Source organism: Parasteatoda tepidariorum, chromosome 9 (genome assembly GCF_043381705.1).
Source record: "Parasteatoda tepidariorum isolate YZ-2023 chromosome 9, CAS_Ptep_4.0, whole genome shotgun sequence".
Taxonomy (NCBI): domain Eukaryota; kingdom Metazoa; phylum Arthropoda; class Arachnida; order Araneae; family Theridiidae; genus Parasteatoda; species Parasteatoda tepidariorum.
This window is the reverse complement of record NC_092212.1, coordinates 64,591-89,042: the sequence shown is the minus strand read 5'-3', so window position 1 is coordinate 89,042 and position 24,452 is coordinate 64,591. Positions and strand designations below refer to the sequence as shown.

Here is a 24,452-nt window from a genome sequence, read left to right as displayed (position 1 = left end):
CTCATAATTTAGGGCAAATTTAGGTAAAGTTTCATAATATTTTAATTAACATTTGAATAACAAGCAACATTACTTGCTGTATTTTAATTAAATTTACAGATATATTATTTGAGGTAAAGTTATTATGTTTGTGATAAAGTTGAAGGAGGAAAAAAAAGCAATGTTTGTGTCTGTCAACTAATAAAAAATGTTTCTTATTTGTACTTCAAGTTTAATAATGAAAAACTATTATTCAAATGAACTGCAAATTTTAATCTAAATAAACAAATATGAATTAAAAAATGCTTTATTCAAAAACAAAACACCTTTAAAAAGTGATGATAGCATTCATGATATTATTCATGTTTTCACAGTTTCAATTAAGCTCTTACAGTTCACTCAAGAGGCTCGTGACATTAAAGACATTGGCTCTGAGCATTTTTGATCATTTATATTAAATTTGCTGTTTAATAAAACAACATATATTTTATTGTCATTGATTGCTATGTAACTTAACAAAGAATTGTGTCTGTCTCTTGAATTAATAGACAGCAGTAAATAATAAATTCATATTCTATTTACTCAATTCCAAATGCAAATTTTAAAAAAGTACTACAGTACCATCTATCAAATTTAATTCAGATCATTTACAATAATGTTATATTTTTCTTAGTGGTGCAAGTAAGAACTACGCATGGGCTTCCAGCTCAAGCTCAATTCTTGCGGAGTTTGGGACTATGCATTTGGAGTTCACCTACCTCAGTGACATCACGGGCAACCCCGTCTACAAAGAGAAAGTGAACCACATTCGAGAAGTCCTTGCAAAGATGGACAAACCTCAGGGTCTCTTCCCCAATTACCTCAATCCGAAGACAGGCAGGTGGGGACAACGTAAGTTTTCCTTTTTATTACATGCATCTTTTTATGGTTTTTCATATGCGGAGATATGCCATCATAGGATATAAGCTGCACCTGTCAAATTTGACAACAAAGAAAAGAAAAGTTTTTCATCAGAAAGGCCTCACCATCAGATACGCTGCATGAAATTTGACTGTGTGCTCAATCGCAGAGTTGACGCATCTGTTTAAATAACAGGTTTTATAACAAAATAATAAGTAGACATTTAAAACATCTTTAAAATAATTATAAAATATTCGATGAATTAATATATGCAAGATTTCTTAGAATCAGAAAGGAAATTATGTATTTCGATAATTTTATCATAATTTTTCAAATGTATGTAAAATTGTACTACCATGTACAATTTTGCTCAATTCAAATGCATCACAATCGCAAACAGATTACGTAAATGAATACCAAAAAACACTTGAATTTTATGTTTATCAGATGATAAATAATCTAAATATAACTAAAATAATTTTTTAAAATACAATGAATTGATGAAAAGAATCTTGCTAGGTGCAAAATAGTACCATATAGAGCAATCATGATTGCTCTATATCAGTGTTTCCCAACCTTTTTTGTGCCGTGCTTCACTCAAGCCTTTCTAAAATTNAAAATCCAGTTGATATTTTGGTCTCATCAAACGAGTTTATAATATTCATTGACCGAATTATTTAAGAATTTGCTTTTTTCTTACAATGTTGGCACCGAAATCTAGTATTGTATTTAAATGGCCCGGAGCAAATAGGTAAAACTCTTGTCGAGTCCATTTTCGAATTGCCCCCCTTAACCATCAAATTGCCCCCCAGTGGGGCGTGGGCATCACGTTGGGAAACACTGCTCTATATGGTACAATTTGTCTTTTGGCAATTCATTATATGGTCACTATACTTGGTCAATTCACTTTATGGTCACTATATTTGGTCAATTCACTATATCATTATCACTATACTGTTTCACTATATGGTAAATTCATCGCTTTGCCTTAAGTTGCTTTGTGATACATTATTTAAATCAAATGTGAAATATTATTTAAATCAAATGATTAAACAGCTAAAAATGATTACAATTATGCAACGAAATATTAGTAATAATTAAATATTGTAAAAATGAATCTTGTTTTGCTCAAAATTGTATAACACAAAACAATCACGGGGGCATCCTGTTTCTTTTTTTCAATTTTAAATTTCTAAAATTTTAACTTATCAAATGATAAACAACTAAAAACCTTTAAAATAGGTTTAAAAAGAAACAAATAATCTCGTTTTGCTCAAAATTGAAACATCAAATGAACACAAATGCATTATTTCCTTTACAATTAATTTATAATATCCCAGTTATAAATAAATCAAATGATTAAACTGTTAAAATTTTTTAAATAAACGTTAAATATAGAATAAATAAAGCAGTTTGCTCATTACTTTTTTATCCACATGTTCATCATGTTTCTCGAGCATCCCTAAATTTTGAAATCTTATATTTTCTAGAGTAAAAATAAAGATGTCCTTCAGCTTTAAGAGGGTAGAAACTTGATCTTCAATATAGATCACTTAAGCGTTCCACCCCTATCATTCACTTTAGAAAATAAATTGTATATTTTTCTTTCGCATTTTTTCCAAACCTGTAGCAGAAAAAAGGAAGAGGGGGAATCTGTTGATTCTTGTAAGAGAGTATTCTGGGGATGATTGTCAGAGGGGAATTCATCAAAAACTTCTTTATTTAAAGAGGAGAGCATCAGTTACATTTTCCTAAACTGTTTTTCACCTGCATTGTTAATTCTGTAAATTATTCTTGATCGTAAATTATAAAAATAGATCGCCGCAAAAGATGAAAAGTAATGGTGGAAGTTTGGAGAATCAACTCAGAATTTTCAAGCTCAAGTAGTAGTAGTAGTAAAAAAAAAAACACCGTATGTGCCACCCCATTAGATACAGCGCGACTTATTTCCGTAAGATTACAAGATTTTGAAATTTTTACTTTTTTTATAATTTTTTTTCCAACTTAATTTAAAATTTGCTCACCTCTTTTCGTAAGTGTTAAGAGGCCTTAAAAACTAAAATTATAAAATAAATGTTGGGGCATTTTTTGATTCAATTTATTTTCATTTTTCCTATATATTTGCAGGATATCCGCACACCTGGAAAGTCATGAATTTTGGTATTAAACAAAATTTGTCATAAAATGTCATGATTTTAACAATTTTTTTAAGAAAGTCATGGATTTAGGTTGCTGAAAAATCTAATTTTTAAAATGGAATTTAAAAAATCATGGTGTTCCCCCCATTTCATGGTGTTCCGAATATCAGAATTTGTAATAAAATCCCCACTCACTGTCATATTTTATTAAAATATAAAATGTTTTTATCATGTTCTTTAAAAGTTATGGTGTTCTTTCAAAAAATGAAAGAAGAAATATCATTTCTAGAGCGAATTATCTTTTAAACTTCTGTGATTTTTGTTATTATTTATTTTTATTTTATCTATTTAAAATTTTAGCTGAAGCAAGCCAGTCATTGGCGAATTTTTTTTAATTCTGAAATGAGAACAGAAAGATCAGGAGTATTTCTTTCCTTTCGTATGAACAAGAAAAGTATCTTTAGAATATAATTCAGCAGAAAAAATTATTTGCTTTTTTTTCCAGCTATTTTATTGCTTCAACCTTTCTTTACTGTTTTTTTAAATTTAAAATCTTTAAATATGAAGATGAAGAGTATAACAGTTTTGGAAAATCTAAATGACTTTTGATCCTTTTTTCGGCAGCTATTGCTACGCATTTCCGCTTGGTTTTTAAAATTTCGGTATTTTAGCACGATATTATTACAAATCGCGAGTAAAGAATCGCTCATTTAGCTAACCACTTTTTGCCGTAGTTATTTGTACTGATTTTATCGCAAATCACATTATTTTTCAATCGTTATTTTGGCAATTATTGCTACACATTTCTACAAGATTTTGGAAGTACCGATATTTTTTATACGTTATTGCGACTTTAATTTCGAATCCTGCATTTAAATACATAAAATTTGATGCTCTTTATTTACGCCAATTTCATTGTAAATATAAAGGGGTTTTGATAAATTGTTTTGGTAGTTATAACTATGCTTTTTCCAGTGATTAAAAAAAAATTCTGATACAGTCAGTACTGCCTATATGGTCACACTCTTATAAGGTCACCCCGCTTACATGGTCAATTTTCTAAAGTCCCGTCTAACTTATTAGAAAACACGTGTTAAAGCTCACCACTTACATGGTCATCCTATTTTTCGAGTTACCGTTTATATGGTCAGTTTCCTTTTTTTTTCTTTTGAAAAAAGATACATTTTAAGACATTTCTTTAGACAGGAAGCCAAGAAAAATTACGAGAAGGTAAACACATTCCTTCGACTCCCGGAGAGAACTGGAATTTCCCCCTCCATTTCGTCACCCTACCCTCTTTTCTCTTTTGCATTCATTGATGACCTTACCTTCTCCTCATTTGACCACTCGCATTCTTTTCCCCGCCCAAGGGCAGAAGGGTCTTTTGATCGTTTGAAATTATCTCTCAGAGCTTGAAAAGGAGTTGAAGTTGAGAAAAAAGAACATTTTTATTGGATTACTGAACGAATAACGTATCCATGCTTTCATTATGGCTTCAAAAAGAAATAATTTAACAATATCGGAAAAAAATTTATTGGTTGAAAAGTTTAAAAAGTCTAATTTTTCAAAAGCTACTTTTGCCAAGGAAAATTCTATACCGCGAACAACTTTAAACAACATTTTAGCAGCCAAACGTAGTTCTCCAGATGTTTCAATTAGCGACTGAGAAAGAAAACGTCAGCGTGTGTCACCTTATGAGAATGTGGAGAAGGCTCTTCTGTCATGGATCAAATATGCACGATCACAAAATGCTCCTATATCCTGGAATATTCTAAAAGAAAAAGCTTTAGAAATAGCTAAAGAACTAGGAGAATCAAATTTTGTTGCAAGCAATGGCTGGATACAGCGATTCAATGCAAGAAATAACCTATTCTTTAAGAAATTGTGCGGAGAAGCTGCTGATTTTGACAACAGTTCTTTAAAAGAATGGAAAGACGTAGTGTTGCGAGATATTCATGAAAGATATGAACCTGCTAACGTGTTCAACGTCGATGAATGTGGACTTTTCTATAGGATCTTACCCGACAGAACCCTTTGCTTCAAAGGAGAAAAATGTGTAGGCGGAAAAAAAAGTAAGGAACGCTTAACAGTTTTGTTATCTGCAAACATGGATGGTTCAGAGAAAATGATTCCTTTGGTGATTGAAAAATTTCTGAAACCGAGATGCATGAAAAATTGTAAATCTTTGCCCCTTTTGTACGATGCCAATTCCAAAGCATGGATGACCCAAACGATCTGGAAAAAAACTCTCAGAAAGTGGGACCTACATTTTTCAAAGAAAAACAGAAAAGTTGCATTGATTGCTGATAACTGCACTGCTCACTGTCCTGTTGAGGGCTTGAAATCGATTGCCTCCAAACAGCACACATGTGTTGCAGCCTCTAAATCAAGGCATAATTCAAAGCTTCAAGTCTATGTATAGAAAGCTTCTTCTATGGGATATGATCACCGCCATCGACAGAAAAGAAGAATTTCACGTTTCAGTTTTGAACGCACTGTTCTATATTGACCAAGTTGAAACATGGTGTCGTTGAAAACTATTGAAAATTGTTTCCGTCACGCGGGGTTACACAGTTCTCCAGACTCTTCGGTATCATTAGAGGACCATGAGGAAGATCTTCCATTAGCTGAATTGGCAGAAAATCTTCGAAAGCAAGACTATGCAATGCCGGGCGTAAATTTGTATTCCCAAATAGACGTTGATGTCCTCACTAATTGTGAAGCAACTGTGGAAGATATTGTATCTAATGTCTTAAATCTGAATGCTGAAGGAAGTGACGATGAGGATGATACTGATTGCAATAAAAAGTCTGTATCGACAGCTGATACTCTTAAGGCTATAGATGACTTGAGGTTTTTTTTGCAAATTCAGATGCAGCAGATGAACATTTGAAAACTATCAGAGACTTAGAGAAATTTGTTTTAACAACCAAGAAGAAGAAACAGACAAGCTTATTGGAATATTTTTTTTGAGCATGTACATATGCTAAGGTAAAGAATTAAATTTTTCTTAAAGTATAAAAATTATTTTTACATTCTTTCTTATTATGCACCTTAATAATTAATTTTGAAACGTTTTTGAAAGTTGAATTATTTGTTTAAAAAATACATTCTGATTCCAGAATATATTCACGCCATATTAACTATACTATATATTTGGTTATCGCATATATGGTCACACCGCTTATATGGTCATAATATTCTGGACCCATGAGCTGACCATATAACCGATACTGACTGTATCTTTAATGCTATAATTTGATAGCACGGGAGTTTTGAATCGCGCATTAAAATAAGTAATTTTTGTACCAATTTTAACATAAATATAAGAAGTTTTTCGAGCTTGTTTTTTTTCGTTATTGCTGCATTTTTACTTGTGATCTGGAATATCCTGATATTTTAGCAGAATATTACAACTCGTGAAATTCTATTTCAAATTTTTTATGTAACTTCAAAAGCAATTACGTATCTTGGCAAAATAAACGCCTTCCCTAAGAAAATAAAAAAATTTAAAAAAGCAAACAAAATGTGTACATTTATATTAAACGCGGTCCCTTTTGCAAAAAAATAATTCAAAACGCCAAATTCACCCAGACAAAATTTACCCAAGCAAAATTCAAAACAAAATTCACCCAACCTATTGTTTTTGTTGTCACATGATTCAAAAGTCACATATCGCAATTCGTGTTTACGCATTTTAAAAATCCTGCGTTTTGATTCTTCTAGGTAATTTAAGTCACATATCGTAATTCGTATTTACGCTATCTCAAAATTACACATTGCATCTCGTATTAACGTTAACGAGATTTAAAAATCCTCCATCACGATTTATATTCACGAGATTTAACATCACATATAGCGATCTATGTTCTGGCGTTTAAAATACCATACGTTGTTACTTTCTCTCAATTCAAAAATCATACATCGAGATTCGTATTCACGCTATTTAAAAACCACGTATCGTGATTCATATTCACGTATTTTAAAAATCATACGTAGTGAGTTGTCTTTTCGTAATTTAACACATCTCGATCCGTATTCGCACGATTTGAAAACCACTCATCGCGTTTCTAATTTACGAAATTTAAAAATCATATATAGCAATTCGTTTTCATGCAATTTAAAAATAGCGTATTAACTCAATTTAAAAATCAGGAAAAGAATACTACCATTTAGGACAGATTCCAAAACTGATAGTCATTTGCCCTAAGCTTAATACTACCCACAACAACAGCTTCTGTCGGAAGACTGTTTTCTGGAATGAATTTGGCCTGTTCAAAATTACAGAGCAGTCTTTAAACAAAATCATTGAATTTCCATTTAATGGTTTGAAAAAGGTATCACATGATCGAGAGATAAAATTATCACAATATTTAAGAACTTTGCAAATTGCAGGATAACCATTAAGAAATTTTTTAAACCATTTTCTACCTACTTAGACCATTTTATATCATTTATGATCATATGCTGGTAATTGATTTGTATATCATAAAATTTTAATTTTAAAAAATGTAATTAAGATAAGTTTTGAAAAGTAATGTAAATTTTATTAATTGTTAATATATATGTGTATAAATTGTAAAAGTGTCATGTTAAAAAAATATTCGTCATAAAAATTTCTAAACAAGTATCTTAATAGTTTTTTATGATTAAGAAAAATAGTTCCTTCAAAATTAATTTTTTTCCTTTCCTTTTCTTCCCTCTTTCAACCCCTGCCTCTTATAATTAATTTAAAATAAATGTTTTAAAGTATGTTCCCTATTTAATGATAAATCCTATTTTTCACTGAGAAGGTTTTGTTTTAATTTTAATCATTTTCAACCCTATAAACTTTTTTTAAATCAAAGTAAATTGCATTTATTTTAATTACTAGAATTTTTTTTTAAATTTAATTTTATGAACAAATATTTTAATATTAAAATTTTTGTTTAAATGGACTTTTGTATCATGTAATATGATAAAAAAAAACATGAATTTTTCCATAATTTTTAATTATTTCAATTATCTAAAAAAAATTTCTGATAAATTTATTCTGATTTTCTGATTCTGTTTTTTTTCTTTCTTCCTAAGTAATCAGTTTTGCAGTTTCTAATTTTAAACATTTAAAATTATTTAATTTTATGCAAAGATATTTCAAGGTTAACTGACAAAAAGAATTTAGTGCCAAGAACAATGATGTTTATATAACAATTACTACCTGCAATTGCTGTCAATATGTCTGTTTCTATACTTTGGCATGCGACCCTTCATTGGCCAATCTGCTCTGCATGTGGCCCTTAACTCAAAAAAAGGTTGTGCACCCCTAGGTTATACCTATCATTTCAATTTATGTTATTATAGTGCTTTTTAAAATTTCTTATTACGTTTTTGTTGGAGAAAATAGTAGCTTCGTTAAGTCATGAAAAATTCTAGGAATTAGTCATGAAAAGTCATGAATTTGAAAATCTGAAATGTTGCTGATACCCTGTATTTATTTTAATGCAGGCAGTTTTTAATCTACTTAAATATTGTGATATAATTATTGTTTTAGTTATTATAATTATTGTTTGATGTAGAATTGTACTTTGAATTTTCTTAAATTCAATTCCTTGCTTTGATTTTGCAAAAACTGATATCTTTTCTTTCATAATTCTGTGACAAAATATGGTAACTTAAATGTGTTTTTAGATCACATGTCTATGGGTGCTCTTGGTGACAGCTTCTACGAATACCTTTTGAAGTCTTGGATTCAGTCGAATGGAGAAGATGTTCTGGCGCTCCAGATGTTCCAAGAACTTTCTGAAGTAAATTAGTCTTTCTTTTGTTTCATGCAGAGATAGGACATTTCGATTATCTGACACTAAAAAGGCAACAAAAAAAGAGCAGCCTTAAATTTATTTCCCATAGATCGAATTATTAATGATGAAGCTGTTCTAAACATTTGAAAGACTTACGCGATAAGAGTGCAGTGCTCTTTTCAATTTAGAAGCAGTTTAAGAAAGAGGGAGAAAAAACTTGTAAAAGTTTCTCGAGACAATTAATATGGGTAGATGATGATGCATTAAGTCAGTCATATCAGGAATCCTGAGCGTTAAAAAAAAAAAAATTCTGATGAATTAATAGATTCAACCACAAAAGCATTTTCATCAACTGATGCATAAACATGATGTTTGAAGTGTTTTCCTCAAACTAAAATAAATTAGCATCAAGATATAGTCTTTTTATCAGCAAAATGGAATAATATATATATATATTTTTTTGAATGCTTGTAAAATATTTGATAGACGCAGAAAATTTTAGTTTCAGAAATTTTGAGAATAGCATTTGCGATGGGATCAATAAAACAAGACGATGCATGAGGGAAAACCAAGGATGCTGGAGCAATGGATCGCTGTAATATTGTTGGGATTGTAAGAAATCAGAAAAAGTGAATTTGAAGTTTGTTTTGTCCTTGACAATAACTTTCAAAAAATTAAAGTGAATAGTTTCTACCTTTTTGTTTGATTTGTAAACTGAATAATGATGCATTTTTCCACCTATCCCCATTAAAGTCTAGAACTGAGAGATATGTCTAAAGTGTTTACTAAGAAAAGCCTATATAAATGTTTAAAATATGTAAAAGCTCTTTTTAACAGTCTTAAAAGAATCATGTGTGTATACAATGATGGTTACAACTTCTTTCATTAAATATATTTTAATCTAATACTTGGATCGAAAAAAATTTTTTAAATCCAAAAGGAAATGAACATTTTAAATATATGCTGGTCGATTTATTTCTTAGGTAACTGTACTGATATATAAATAGACATTCAGTTCTAATGCTGTTATTTGGTAATTTTGATGGTATTAATTGTGTAATGATGTTTAAAAAAGAGTTCTTAGTGTTTAGTAAGGAAATGAATTATTTAAATAGTTAAAAGGCATTGATCATGTAGAAAATCATTCATTATTTCATATGTGTCATCTTTCAACAGGCAATTAATGATAAGCTTGTTCAAACTTCAAAAAGTGGCATGAAGTATTTAGCTGATTTAAAATATGACAGAATTGAGCATAAAATGGATCATCTTGCTTGCTTTGCTGGTAAGTGATTCAGTTTCACTTTTAAAACACAAGTAAAACTATTTGTTAATGCATGAATATAACCAATTATATACATAAAGTAACAAATAAACAAGTATTGAAGATTTCTGATTGGAGTCCATAAAAGCGTTTATTTTTATTTACTTTTATAAGAGCTTTTTAATTGTACTTTTGAGAAATCTAAGTTGTCTTTCATTCTTGACCATCAAAAGCAAACTTGGAGTTTGTTTAGTAAGAAGAAATTTTTTTTTATAATTTTTAATTCAAATTGCTCACTACTGCCAGATTTCTGCTTAATTGTATTCAAAGATAATCTTTTGATCTAATTATTTTTTGAATTTAGATCTTAAATACTATGTATTAAATGAAACTTTATATGATTTAAAGGATATCTTAAATATGTTTTATTATTGTTATTTTAAATTTGGTTTATTCAAAAAGCAAGAACTGAAATTCCTCCTGTGCTGAGAAATCAGCCTTTTACACTCTAAAGATCACTTGTCAGAGGAAGGTTATATCTTCTTCATGATTTTGTTTGAAAAAGAATGTGATTTATGGAAAATTGTTTGTCAGGCAGGTAAAAAAATTGTAGATTTAGCAGTCAACAATAATGAAATCGAATATTCCATTAAATTTCTTTAAAAGAGTTATTTGGAATAAACATTGTTTTCAGATGTGTGTGTTTAAAAACAATTTTTGTGCATTTTAGGTGGCTTCTTTGCAATTGGGTCCGAGTACATGCCTCCCAACCGTAAAGAGTACTTCTTGCAACTGGGCAAAGATTTAACTCACACCTGTCATGAATCATATGACAGAACTGGTTAGTATGTACATACTCACTTATGTACTGGTCCCTCTTTTTATTGCATACTTTTGATTATAAGTCTTGAGTTACTCATTATTTAAAATTTTTCACTCTTCTCTCAATATTATTCAGACCCAAAACCTATATGTATAAATGTATTAAAAAAAAAATTAGTTTTTTATATACATAAAAGATTTTTCAAATAGTAAATTAACAGTTTCCTCCCTATTTAGAATATCGGCAGTATGATAATACAGGGGTGCAGAAAATTCTGAGCCCAATATTTCCCCAGAACATAGTTTTTATGGCATGAAATTTCTCCAAAATTAGAGAGTTTTATTTTTTAGATACTATAACTGTTTCGAAATTCTTTCAGAGAGTAATGTTTTGCATATTGTAAAAAAATTTTTGTTTATCATTTTTTTTTAACAGAAAGAAAATTTATTTCATAAACTTAAGGAATTAAAACTGATAAATAAACAAACTGACATATAAAGTTATATTTGTAGTAATTCATGTAACAAAAAATTTTACTACAAAATTTTCTTGTAATTTGTTCTCTTTTTAATTGGACAAAAAATTTCATCAGAGCTGCCTGAATTGCCTCCAAACCTTGTTAGCGCAATCATACTCATTTTGCAGCCCTGTGATAAAATTGATTTCTTTTTTATCGAGGAAATTAAAGTAGGGCTGAAAAAAAGTTATGAAAAGCTAGATTTAAAAAATAAAAAAAACTGAGAAAAACTTAATTTCATCTCAAGACCTGGAATGTTGTGAAATCCCCCCCCCCCTATCAAATCTTTAAAAAAACACAAGTATTTCATGCAAAATGATATTAAAGGTAAAAACAGGCAATCAATTGCTAAATTATCTAAATCCTTCTTTTATGCTTATAGCATTTCTATAGATGAGAGATTGCAATTGAATACAAGTGTCTTAAGAAAACTCAAAACTTCTATATTCACATTTTAAAAATAGTGTTTTAAAAAAAATTTTAGAGGGAAATTAATTATATCAATCCACATTTTATGGCTGACTTACTGGTTTCGTCTCCAGCCCTCCCAGAAGTTGGAGGGCTAAACTTAGAGTTAAAATTTTTTCTTACTAGTCCTATTTTCTGACCTGATGACCTATGTTTGTTGCAGTGCTGGAAAGCCAATGGTATTGTAGTAATTTTATGTGTAGTTCAATAACGTGATGATTGAACTTTGGGATCATTCACTAATCTAGGTTTAGGGCAGGTAGTGTTAAAGGTTTATCACTTTGTAGTTTTCATCTCCCTTATTGATTAAGTAATATAAAATCTAATTAAAAGTCTAAATTAATAAAATTTGTCTACAGGGGACCATCCACAAATCGCACAAAGTACCCAAGTCATCTTTTTTTTATATCTTACTGGCTTTGTAATTTTCATAAATTTCAGTATGCTTGAGTTATTTTATGAAAAAGGAAAAAAAAATCCTCAATGGTTCAATTTTTATAAAATTTGAACTTGGCAATCTTTCATATTTTAAGCATATGAAATAACAAATCTAAAAATGATTTAAATTTATCATTTCAAAAAGTTTAAATAATTTCTATATCACTTTATTTTAAAAAAATTGATGCAAAGATTTTAATGATCACAGAATTAACAAAATATTTAATTAAGGGGGTACCCTAGATATGTACTTCATAAATTTTAAAGCTTGGTAATTTTTGCAAATTTAAGCATGTATGATTGTATTGAATTAACAATTCAATAATTAATCATGGTGAATATCATTTTTAAAAATTGCTTAAATATGCTTATTTTTGTTTTTTAAAAAGCCCTGAAAGGTGTTTTTTTTTTTCATTCTGTGTTTTTTTAAAAACACAATAGTGCTTAATTTTCCCTTTTGAAAAATGAGATTTTTTTTTGTTACCATGTTGATTTTTGCCACGTATTATGCAAAAGTATGCTTTTCACATTGTTCTATTCAACGTTTTCACGATTCATTTCAGTGTACCCTCGGTCTCTAGCGTATGACAGTGCCAATTATTTTACATGTTTGATGAAATACTTGCAAATCCATATGTGCGTCTACAGAGCTGGGTTCGGAGAGATTATTACCTTTTCCCGTGCAACTCTGCTGCATTTTGCAAGATATTCTCAATTTCAGACTTCATTTTCCACCCTCTGATATCGAACCAAAAATCTCTTGATCATTTTATAACAGCTGATATAATAAAAAAAATAAAGAGTTCTTTGTCAGTAACTAGTTATTTTCTCATGATCATCTAAAGTCTTTCAAAATTATTTTGCATTTTGTTAATGTATATAGTGCTTAATACTTTTTGAGTGCTTAAGAGGTGCTTATTTTTTTGTTGAAAGATTTTAATGAAAGTTTTACAGGGCCATTCAATAATTTGCATATAATGCGATTTTATGTTTATGTTCCTTTTCTGCTTAATTCTTAACAACTCTTTCCTTATCTTAATCCATTAGGCACCAAAGCTCTCACTATAAGAACAACTATTCTTTATTTTTTTTATTTTCCCTTCATAGATTAATTTATATTCTATTAATGTATGAATTAAATATAAACTTAAAATCTGACATTAATTTTTATGAATATGTAAAATATGTATTAAGTATTTAAACTTTAAAATGAAAGCAAGCAGATTGAGAAAATTGTGAATTTTTTTTCCCATTCACTTTTTTGAGTGCAATCTTTAAAAATAATTGCGGAAAATCGAAATAGATCATCTTCAATACCTATCAAAAGTTGATTTAAATAATTTGTTACTAGTAGTTGATAATGACCTCTCTGTTGTGTGATTTCCATGTGGAAGTTTGGGAACAAGCAATAAAAATAAGACTAATAATTTTTTGTTGCAAAATATTTCATTCTTTTTTACGTGTCCATTATTAAGTGCAATAATTTAAAAAAATATTGTCATTTGACTGAGCGGCATCTAATTGGTTAGCATATCTGTTAAGCCATGAGGATAGTGGATCCTAAAATTATCTTGACTTTATTTTATGGGAAAAAGTGCGCGAAAATCAAATACATTCTTTCACTTAGCAAGTTACACTGAAAAGTTCACAATGGCGCTATTCTAAGAGATACTCTTCAGGAACTCAAAATGTTGAGCTGAAAATTTTTGTAACATAAATATAGGGATAATGATTTCTCTTCAACTTTTTTAAAAATATTTAACTGATAGGCCCTAAAAAAACCCCTACCCTCACTCCAACGAATTCAGATAACAAGTGAATGCATACATGCTAACTGAAGCTGAGGAGCAACAGTTGTCAAGTTATAGATAAACAATACAGCTTAAAATAATGCCACGTTATTAACATTAAATTTTAAATAATCTGGCTACAAAGTAATCCCCGGAAAAAACGTCTGAATTCAATATAACCCTGTAATCGAAATATTTTTGTGGTAAAAGAATAAAGGAGCTTCAAGAAAGAAAAGATAAAAGATAAATTTTGATATTTGTTTCCTAGCAACACTGAATTAATGAGCTATACACAAGTTATAAATTGTTAATATAAGTTATGTTTTATATTGAATAAAAAGTTATCTGTTATATTGATTTAAAATAAATAATAATAGTATTCATTTTTTATAAAATGGGATAAAAATTAAATGATTGATTTAATTTAATTATAGCAGGATTAGAAATAATTAAAAAAATTAAATTTATGAAATGAAGGAAATATAAAAGATAGGAAATATGTTATGCCAAAAATAGCGTCACAACCTATGCCTATAATAGCATCATAGATATTAACCTTCCGTTAGTCGCGCGCACCTCACAGGTGCATCCCTACTGCACTTTCACCTCCTTTGCCGTCAATAGATTTTTCCGGGGGTCGAGCCTAATGTTATGTTCCTAACTTTGGATTACTCAAATGTCCATGCAAAACCGACCTTAGAACATGTCGATGGAGAGTTGGAACCGCTCAAATCACCCTTCTGGTGCAGCGCGACCATTGACGCAAGTATTATGGATATAATATTTTTATGAATTAAAAATATATATTTTATCTCATTTTCTGTCCTACTCAACGTAGCAGGTATAAATGGTCAAGTTATATACACAGAAAATGGTTACGGAGTAAAAAACCGCAGAACCTTCTTGCGTTAATTGGTTGAACATCTTGTGATGGAGGAAGAGATCCGACGCGGGAGCAAGAAAAATTTATCTTCGGTACTTCGGTAAATAAGTTTTTTGATATTTATCTCTCTAAAGAGTCTTAAATTGGTAACAATTAACTATTTAAACTAGACTAAATTTCATTTGGCTTTCAAAAAATCAGAAACACCTCACAGGTGCAACGCGATTAACCATGTCGGAAACAAGTGCGCGACTAACGGAAGGTTAATAGTATGAAAAATAGATTATTGTTATAATTATTTTAAGTCACGTATTCTGATAAACTTTTTTCCATACTAATTATACTGAGCTCAATTACCCAACATTTTTGTTTCTTATGCAATTAAAATGACCTCGCTTTTAAGGTAATCGCTATATACTTCAAAATGTTATGTGTAGCTTTGTCTAAAAACTTGAAAAAAAATTTTAATGTAGAAAGATTATATTTTTTGTTCTTATTATTTAGAATCTAAAGCCTAACAAATTATCTTAATAATTTATTTTTATATCATATTTTAAATGGATTATCATTTATTTTTTTAGAGAATCAGATAATTTAAATGTTTAGTTTTAATAGTTCAATGTAAATCATAGGCATTAGTTAATTTACTTTTCCAATTTTTTTATTTTTTATTATTATTTAAAAAAATTTTTTTTAATCTTAAGAGTAATAAAATATAATTCATTTTTTGTTAAATATAAATTTTGTTTTGCAAATGGACCTGGAAAAGTGAAGGGGGAAATTTCTCCTAATTAAGTATGAACCCTATAAAGTAAAAATCATCATAAACTTTTCAGCATTATTATTTAATCTATTTTAAAACACCTCTGAGGCCTTTTTCACTCTTTACTCTTGCTTCTACTATTACTTTGACTCATTTTGATATGTTTTGCAAGAGGGGAAAAAAAACTTCTCGCTTCCTTTTGCAAAACACTGCAAATATTAGTCATATTTGAATCAAATGTTGATGATCAAAGAGTCAGTCTTTTTAAGTTTTAAGATTCTGTTGCCAAAAAAAGGGGGAAATTATACTTGAGATTGAATTTTATCTTTTCAATAGTGTTGAAAAAATGGATCTAGGTCGGATTTAGGGTTATTAATATTCATCTTCATTAACCTTCTAATTTTGAGTTTAACCCAGAAAACAAGGGAACCTCGAAGAGACATAGAATCAAACAAAACACTTATTTTACAGAATTAGAAGAAAACTTGCTATACTTACTTCTTTAAATACACTAATATGCTGAAAACTCTTGTTATATTTTATTGAACTGCGAAAGGTGAATATTGAAAAAAAGCTTTAAAAATGTTTTTTTTTTTTTCTCAGCTACAAAATTAGGCCCTGAATCATTCCGTTTCTCTGATGCAAGTGAGGCAAGAGCCCTGAAACAAAATGAGAAATACTACATTCAGAGGCCTGAAGTCATTGAGAGTTATTTTGTTCTTTGGAGAGTCACTAAAGACCCAAAGTACAGGCAGTGGGGATGGGAGGCTGCTCAGGTAAGTGTTTTTAAATAATTGATCTTCCAAAGTATTTTAATATAGAACATTTAACTTACCACGTTTTTCAGTGGTGATAATTGGTCATGAGATCTGGAAAAATGGTCTTAGATTTGAATATTTTAACTCAAAACTTACTTTAAAAAATATAGCAGGTAAAAAAAAATTAAATTTTTTCTCCTAAGGATGTGAATGAAATAAAGTTAAACGAGAATCATATTTTAATTAAAATAGAATATTTCACTTTAGGAACTTGAGGAAGTATTTGCAGTTAATTAAGATGGAATGTAAAATAACTTTTAAACAAATTATTATTATTCTATCACAACAATACTATAATAATAATAAAGCACTTAATTTTTTATATTTATGAATAATTTTTTTAATGGCTTAAATAGCAAATAATAATATCAAATGATTTTGTGTAAAATGATAATTTGTATTATTAAAAACAAAAGAAAATGACTAAGACTTCCCAGCTATAAAAATTTTTTGTGCAAGAAAAGTAAGAATGTTGATTTACTATGATATTGGTTAACATTTTTCAATTGCAACTTTCCTAACTGTTTTAATAATGTAAGATTTGTACGGAATTACAAAGTATAAAGGATTTTTCCGTAGAAAAAAAGGTTACTTTTAAGTGTACTCAACATTTAATAAATAGTTTTTTCTGTAGCTTGGGCATTTTTTTGCTATAAACTCATAAATATTCAATATAAAGCAAAATTTTTGGAGAAATTTAAGATTAATTAAAAAATTGTTGTTTTTAAATTTAAAAAAAAAATGCTCAAGATGTGAGTATTTAATCTAGTTCTTTTATACTGTGTATGCGCAGAAAAAAATTTAAAAAAGTTTTTTATAATTTTATAGGAAATCGTATTTGACAACTAATGGTAAAAGCTTTCTTTTAATATCTTAATTCAAAAAGTTTCAAACAATTTTCTAAGTAGTTTTTGTACTTTTTAAAAGATAAGCTGAAAACCATAAGGGGTTATCCACATACTTCTTCTTGTACTATTAAACAAGATTTATTAAAAATGAGACACACCCCATAAAAGTGTGTTTTCTTTTGCATATTTTCTTTCTCAAAGTTTAGTTTCCGGACGAATATTGTCATTTGTTATTAAATTTTGACTTATGATGCAAAATTGAATTTGTGAAAACCCCTGATTGTTTGAGCTTTCTTTTGAAAAGTACAAAAACTTCTTAAAAATTTCTTGAAACCTTTTCAAATATCCTAATAAATTCTTTTATATGTTGCCAAATACAATTCACTGCAAAATTATAAAGAAACTTTTTAACAATTTTTCAGTACATGTGCTAGTATAAAGGAACTAGCTTGAATACTTATAACTTGTGCAGTTTTTAACGAACTTTTTCAAACTTTTAAATCGACAATTTTGTAATTAATCTTAAATTTCTCCAAAAATTTTGTTTAATTCCTTTGAATATATATAAAGTTATAATAAAAATGTGAGAAAAATTAATTTTTTATGAAAATGTCCAAATCTCTATAATTATTTACTTTAGGTTTACAAAACTTTGTGTAATTATTGAAAATAACAGCTAAAGTAATCAATACAAGTTCAAAATGAAGATAAAACAAAGGAAAATTACTGACTAATGAAAAAAGGGGGAAAGAAAGTAAATAATAAATATAAAAACTGGAGGGAAAAAAAGGGTAGAATTCTTATAAAAAAATCCAGAAAATAAAAGATATAATCTTTTCATCAGCCCACACGATTATATCCGCAAAAGAGAGTGCTTTTTTATTTTTATTATTTATTTTATTCCCCCCCTTTTTCCATTAGTCTGTAATTTTCCTTTGTTTTATCTTCATTTTGAACTTATTTTATGAGTTCTATTTACTTGCAGCTACTGCGCAATAAATGAAACTTATTGTTTTTCTGAATTTTCTTCGTGTTTTTTGTATTTATTTATTATGCTATATATATATNATGTATAATATATATATATAATATAATATATATTACCAAATGTTTGACATATTAGTGTCATGTTTGAATTCTTATTAGTTTTAAGTCAAGAAAGATTATCCAATTTTCACCTCATATGCTCCCCCATCCCCTACTTTAAAGCTTAAATGTATTAAAATCTTTTATCTGATGGATATCAATACTTTACTTTAAGGCTATTGACAAGCACTGTCGCGTTGATGGAGGTTTTTCAGGCCTGAAAAATGTTTACATGTTGGACAGTGCAAAAGATGACGTTCAACAGAGTTTTTTCCTGGCAGAAACCTTGAAGTATCTCTACCTTCTTTTCTCTGATGATGACCTCATCCCGCTTGATGCATGGGTTTTAAACACAGAAGCTCATCCATTGCCTGTCAAGGGAAAGAATCCAGCCTATAAAATGGCCAGGTGATAAACACACAAAAAAAAATTCTTTGAACCATTTGTTGCCAGCTGAAAAAGAATCCAGTCATTAAGTATCAAATGTATTTTAGAAATTGTTTTATGTACTTTTTGTTGAATTGCATTCAACATTCTTTATGCCTGACCAGATAATGTGTTGTTTTAGTCCAAGTTACTGGTGACCTTATGCAAAAGAATTAATTTCAGTTCAATTATTTGTTCAGTGTCTTATTTGATTTAAAAAATAGACATTTCAAATTATTTGAAAACATTTTGAAGGACTTTAAAACCTGCTTTTTGATAATTATAAATATGAAGTATTTTAATGGTATTTGTATCAGATAAATACTTCTCTCTCAAAATCTATGGGTTGTCAGCTGCATTGAAAAATATGTTTATTTATACAAATACATTGTGTTTTTATATAAAATATTATATTTACTTATTTAACATCCCTGCAAGAGAATTTGAAAACAATATATGTTGTTTACTTTTATATTATATACTAAGTTTTACAAACTTAGAACTCAGTGTCATAAAATTATTGCTTTAAATGTGTCAAACTTATAAAAAAAAATTATTATTATTGCATTTTTTCCCTTAAACTTTTCTTTTTTTGGAAGTAAAAGGGAAACGGGATTGCTTTGTTAAGTTTTCTAACAACTGATATCAGTTTTTTTTCTCTTTAAAAAAAAACTTTAAAGTTAATTTGTCAATTAAAATACTGTTTTTATATTTTCTCATGGGTGCTACAAAAATGGTTAAAGGTAAATTGTAAACTATTCATGTCTGTGATCAAAATTCATTGAGAAATCCTATCTGTAATTGATATTCTTAGTCTGAATGTACAAATTGATTCTATGTTAGTCGTTTAGTAGCTTATTTATTTTTTAATTGTTTTGGAATTCTGATGTTTTCATTTGCCTATTCTTCTGTAGTCACACTTTGCTAACATTTAAATTAGCAAAAAGTAATTGCAGTATTAACACTTGGTTTCTAAAAAATTTTCTTAGAATGTAACCTTTTATGCTAATAGGAAATTTATTATTGTACTTGCAAATGCCTCATTATTTGCAAAAGAAATTACACAACAATTATTATTTTTATGAATTAAAAGCACATTTTATTGATTGTTTATCCATTAATTTTTTTTATAGTTCGAATTTTAAAAGGTATATTCTTAAAAAGTAAAATAAAATTCTTTGTCGTTTATATGTGGCAAACTAAATGTAACTGCATTAAGTAACTTTTTTTTGTTTAAAAGTAAAGTTATCTTTCCTTTGTCTAAAACTAGTGATCATTTATTTTGTGAATATAAAATATAAAGATAAAATAAAATAAAAATAACATTGCATGTTTAACATTGGCACCCATTGTACATTTAATTTTGAAAATACAAATAAGTTGCCCCCGATTCCTGAAAAAACAAGTTTTCTATTTGTTTTTCACACACATAGAGAATATACCATTATGTATTTTTTAAAGATATGTGTGCTTGGCTTCATTATTTGCACTAACCTTTGAAATTTTTGACATTCCACTAGTGTTACTTCAATTGAACCTTAAAAGTTAGAAATAATAAATCTGTGTTTTTGTACTTAGCGTTCATACCTTGTACTAAATTGCTCACATTAAAAACTAAGCAGGGGACCAATTATTTATTTCCATTAATATTTGTAGACACATGACCTTAACTAGAGTTTGTATTCTGTTGAAATTTCTATTCATAAAACTTATAGCATACAACTAAATGACTGAATATTGTAGTATGAAAAATTGTTATACATTTGTAAACACTTCTTATGGGCTCAGTCAGAAATTCATTAATGTCTTCCTGTTTAACCTTTCTGTTTGAAAGAATGCAAAATTCAATCTCTCTGCATTTTTCCTTTTCACTCGTTAACGTTCACAGTTTGCCAAGAGCTATTTCCAAAGTTTTCCATCCCATTTACAGATCTGGCATGTCATGAAAACTTTTCCAACCTTTACTCCTATCATTCAAAGCAAGTTTAACCAAAATTTAAGCTTGTGTTGATTAGCTTATTTATGTATCATGGTAGATGGTCTGGTTCTATAACTTTGAGGTGACTTGTTTACCCAGGCTATTGAGATCTGAAAACAGCCTGTTTTTCAGGCTTTCTGTAATAATGTTATAGAATTCACTTCTACCACAATTTTTCTAAAAATTTTCTCCTTTACTTAATATTATTTACATGTAAGGGAATTCTTTCCAGGGTTAAGTGGCAAGTTAGAACTAAATACTTTTTAAGAAAACGCAACATTTCAGTTGACATAATTAAGACTAATCAAGGATAGACTCTTAATTAGTTGATAAAAAAGCCAGGTGGTGAATTCTTGGAGAATTGCTTTTTTTTTTCTTCTTTTTTTAAGGAATTTACTAATCTAATATGTATCGTACAGTTTATATACATACTTCTAAATCTCTTGTGATTGCGTTTAAATTCTTTGAAGTAAAAAATTTTTAGGTGTTATCCTAGTTAAATAATTTAATTTTTTTTAAACAAAATTATCAAAATTTTGTTTAAATAAAAATTATCAAAATACTTTTTTCATTATCCAAAAAAAAAAGCTATTATTTCCATAAAAAATAAACTATAGATTCAAATCTCATTTGAGATTTTAAACTATTTAATTTCAAGAATTATAAACAAATTTTATAAAATATTGTCAAGAGGATAAATTTTTATTGAGTGATCAACACCTATAAAATAATTTTTCTTTATGTTTGTATTCATTTTGTTAACTTTTTAAAAAAATTTCAATTAACATTTGCCAATCCCCCCCCCCTCTAAGTTTTGCACGAATGTCATCTGAATCATGTACAAAGTTGGTAAGTTTTTTAAATATACTTAGAATATTTTTGCTAAATTAACAATTTGCAGTAGCGCATACCTGTGACTGGATTCCTTTTTGTTTGAAGCAGGTTCATTTCTTTTTTTTTTTTAAACAACAACTTATTTCTATTGATGCTACATTATTTTCATAGTTGCCTTTAATGTGTTCATATTGAACATAATAGTAATTCATCCAGTACATATATTAATTACACATAATATGTAATATATTCATTTCATAACAATCTGTTTTATGTTCTTGAATTGAACATAGTCTTAGGCTTGATTCTCTGTAAATGAAACAAAACAAACTTTTTTTTAACTCATTTATTGATCCTCTTTCTAATGTCACAGTACTTTATCTGACTTAAGCAAAGAGTCAAAGCATCATTATATCAATTGTTGTAAAATTATTGTGAATGAGAAATAATTTATTCACTCATTTTATTAGTGGTAAAGTTTTTTTTCTTTCTTGATTTCAAACACATTCTTGTAGTAAAGTGAATTGACCACAAGTTTCTGAAATATAGCACAGTCGAGTGCAGTTAATCTTAATGTCCTTAACCATATTGTTTAAACTGCATCTACTAAAGGCCATTTGTTTTGCCTTCTCATTTTTGATATTTGAACAAAATCCATTTTAATCTATAAATTCTCTGTAAGAGTAGAAGACACTTGGTGACCTTAGAAGAAGGCATTGATTCTGCCTGTGAGAATGGGAAGTAGAAGAAAGCATTATAAGTTTCTTTTTTCAAGAATTAGAAAGCAGAGGAGTTAGTTTCATTTACTTTTGAAACACATGTTAGAGTACTGTGTCTATTTTTTATAATATGTATTTTAGGTTTATAAGAGGTATTTTCAAACATGCCTGGAAAATACATAGGTATTATGCTAATATTACAAAAAGAAATTGACATTGAAGGAAAAAAAGCAAAATGGCAAATACATAGTGCACATTGTCATTATCGCGTGAACTGTATCAAAAAATAATAAATTAGTGATTTGCTTTTAAAATTAGTATCAGTTGTATAGATAGACCCGCTCTGTATTAGTTATGGTACATTTTTTTCTTCAAAGTTTGTTGATTACCCAAATTTTCAGGTGACTAGATCAGCCTCAATCCTGATGATCGACGCTCCACTGTATTAGCACAAAAAAGAGGCCGTCAACGTTGTAGGGATGGCGATTGCTCTGCAATTTTTTTTTAATTAAATGGCTGTTTGAAACTACAAGTTTCGAATTTATTTTACAACTTATGGGTGAATTTTTCACTAACTCAAATTTTTACTTAGCCCATTCAATTTATACTTTTTCTCTAACTTCCTCTATTCTTGTAGGATACTTTAGATTTTTTTATATCACTTTCATTTGTCATAAAAAAAATTTAATGTTCAATATTATTTTAAAAAATATCGACTTAAAAAATGCATTATTGAGTTCAACTAGTTACCACATGTGCCTGCCTTTAGAGAAACTCTATTAGTTTGTTCCATGTGAATGTGCATGATGAAAGTTGTATTGTTGTTTAAAGTGTGATTTATTTAAAGTGTCCACTCTAATTAAAGTTCATTGATATTTATAATTTTAGAAGCTTCTGACATTCCGAAGTGAAGATTTAAAGTGTGCAGAATAAATATATACTGAAAATGTTGTTGATGGTGCAATTTGAAATTTTTTTTTCATAGAGAATGCTTATAATATTGTCTAATATACATGCAGCAAAAAAAAAAAAAAAAAATATTATGAAGTATAACTGCAATTTTTTTCTTTTCATAAATTTTTCACATTTGAAGACTTTAAAAAGAAGTTGAAATGACATTTCAAAGAAGGGGAGGAAAATTAATCAGAAGTTATTAAAATATCTGTTACTACTGAAACTAAATGATGTGCATTTTACTCTTTTACTTCAGGTCTATTTCAATGCAAATATATATATATATATACTTGTATTTTAACTTTTTTCAATGTCTACTCTCCAGTTATTTTTTAAAGTTTATAATATCAAAGTAATCAACCTTTTTCTAGAAGTTTAATAAAAAAATTTCTATTTAAAAAAATATCAAAATTTTGACTTTTGTTGCATCTGAGAAGAGTACTTTAACTGCAGACTTTAAAATGCTTTCAAAAACTGCAATCTTTTCCATTTGTGTTTTTAAAAAATTGTTATAAAAGCTTTCCTATCGTGATTGACATCAATGTTATTTTCAGTCATTATTACAAGCATTTTAAAATCTCAAGTTGGCTGCCAGTTTTTAAATTGTAACCATCAAAGATGATAGGTTGCAATGGAAGGGTAAAAAATTGTTCATTGTTGTTTATATAAATTTATATATATAAGTAAGTGTTTCAAAAATTTTGTTACATTGTTTTATTCTTGTAAATAATGACAGTGTATTTTAATATTTTGTTTCCAATAATGCCCTTTGCTTTTTTTTTTCTTTTTTAAAAAAATGTCTTATTTAGAGGAGAGTGTGAATGTGATAAGGATGTTGTTTTTTTTAAAAGGATTCTTATAATGCAGATTTAATTGTTGATTTAAAAATGTGTTTTGTGATTATTTATTTTATATTGGAAGTGTAAATTTGTAAATAGGAAAGTGAACATATAGATTTATTTGAAGCTGGGATTAAAGTAAATAAAGAGTTTCCAAATACATTGTTTGTGTCATTTCTCTGAAAAACAGTATTGGGAGGTTTATCCAAG

The 24,452-nt window shown here is 28.3% G+C and overlaps 1 protein-coding gene across 1 annotated transcript in view; it reads left to right on the top strand.

Moving 5' to 3' along the window:
- Positions 1-21,013, top strand: part of LOC107453286 (alpha-Mannosidase class I a) — a 56,336-nt gene extending 35,323 nt beyond the window's left edge. Inside the window, exons 5-10 of the mRNA XM_016070044.4 lie at positions 653-870; positions 8,685-8,800; positions 9,971-10,079; positions 10,789-10,899; positions 16,344-16,516; positions 18,668-21,013. Of these exons, the coding sequence (XP_015925530.1) occupies positions 653-870; positions 8,685-8,800; positions 9,971-10,079; positions 10,789-10,899; positions 16,344-16,516; positions 18,668-18,904 (964 nt within the window). The 3' untranslated portion in view covers positions 18,905-21,013. The remainder of the gene's footprint in view (positions 1-652; positions 871-8,684; positions 8,801-9,970; positions 10,080-10,788; positions 10,900-16,343; positions 16,517-18,667) is intronic.
- Positions 21,014-24,452: the final 3,439 nt, after the last annotated feature.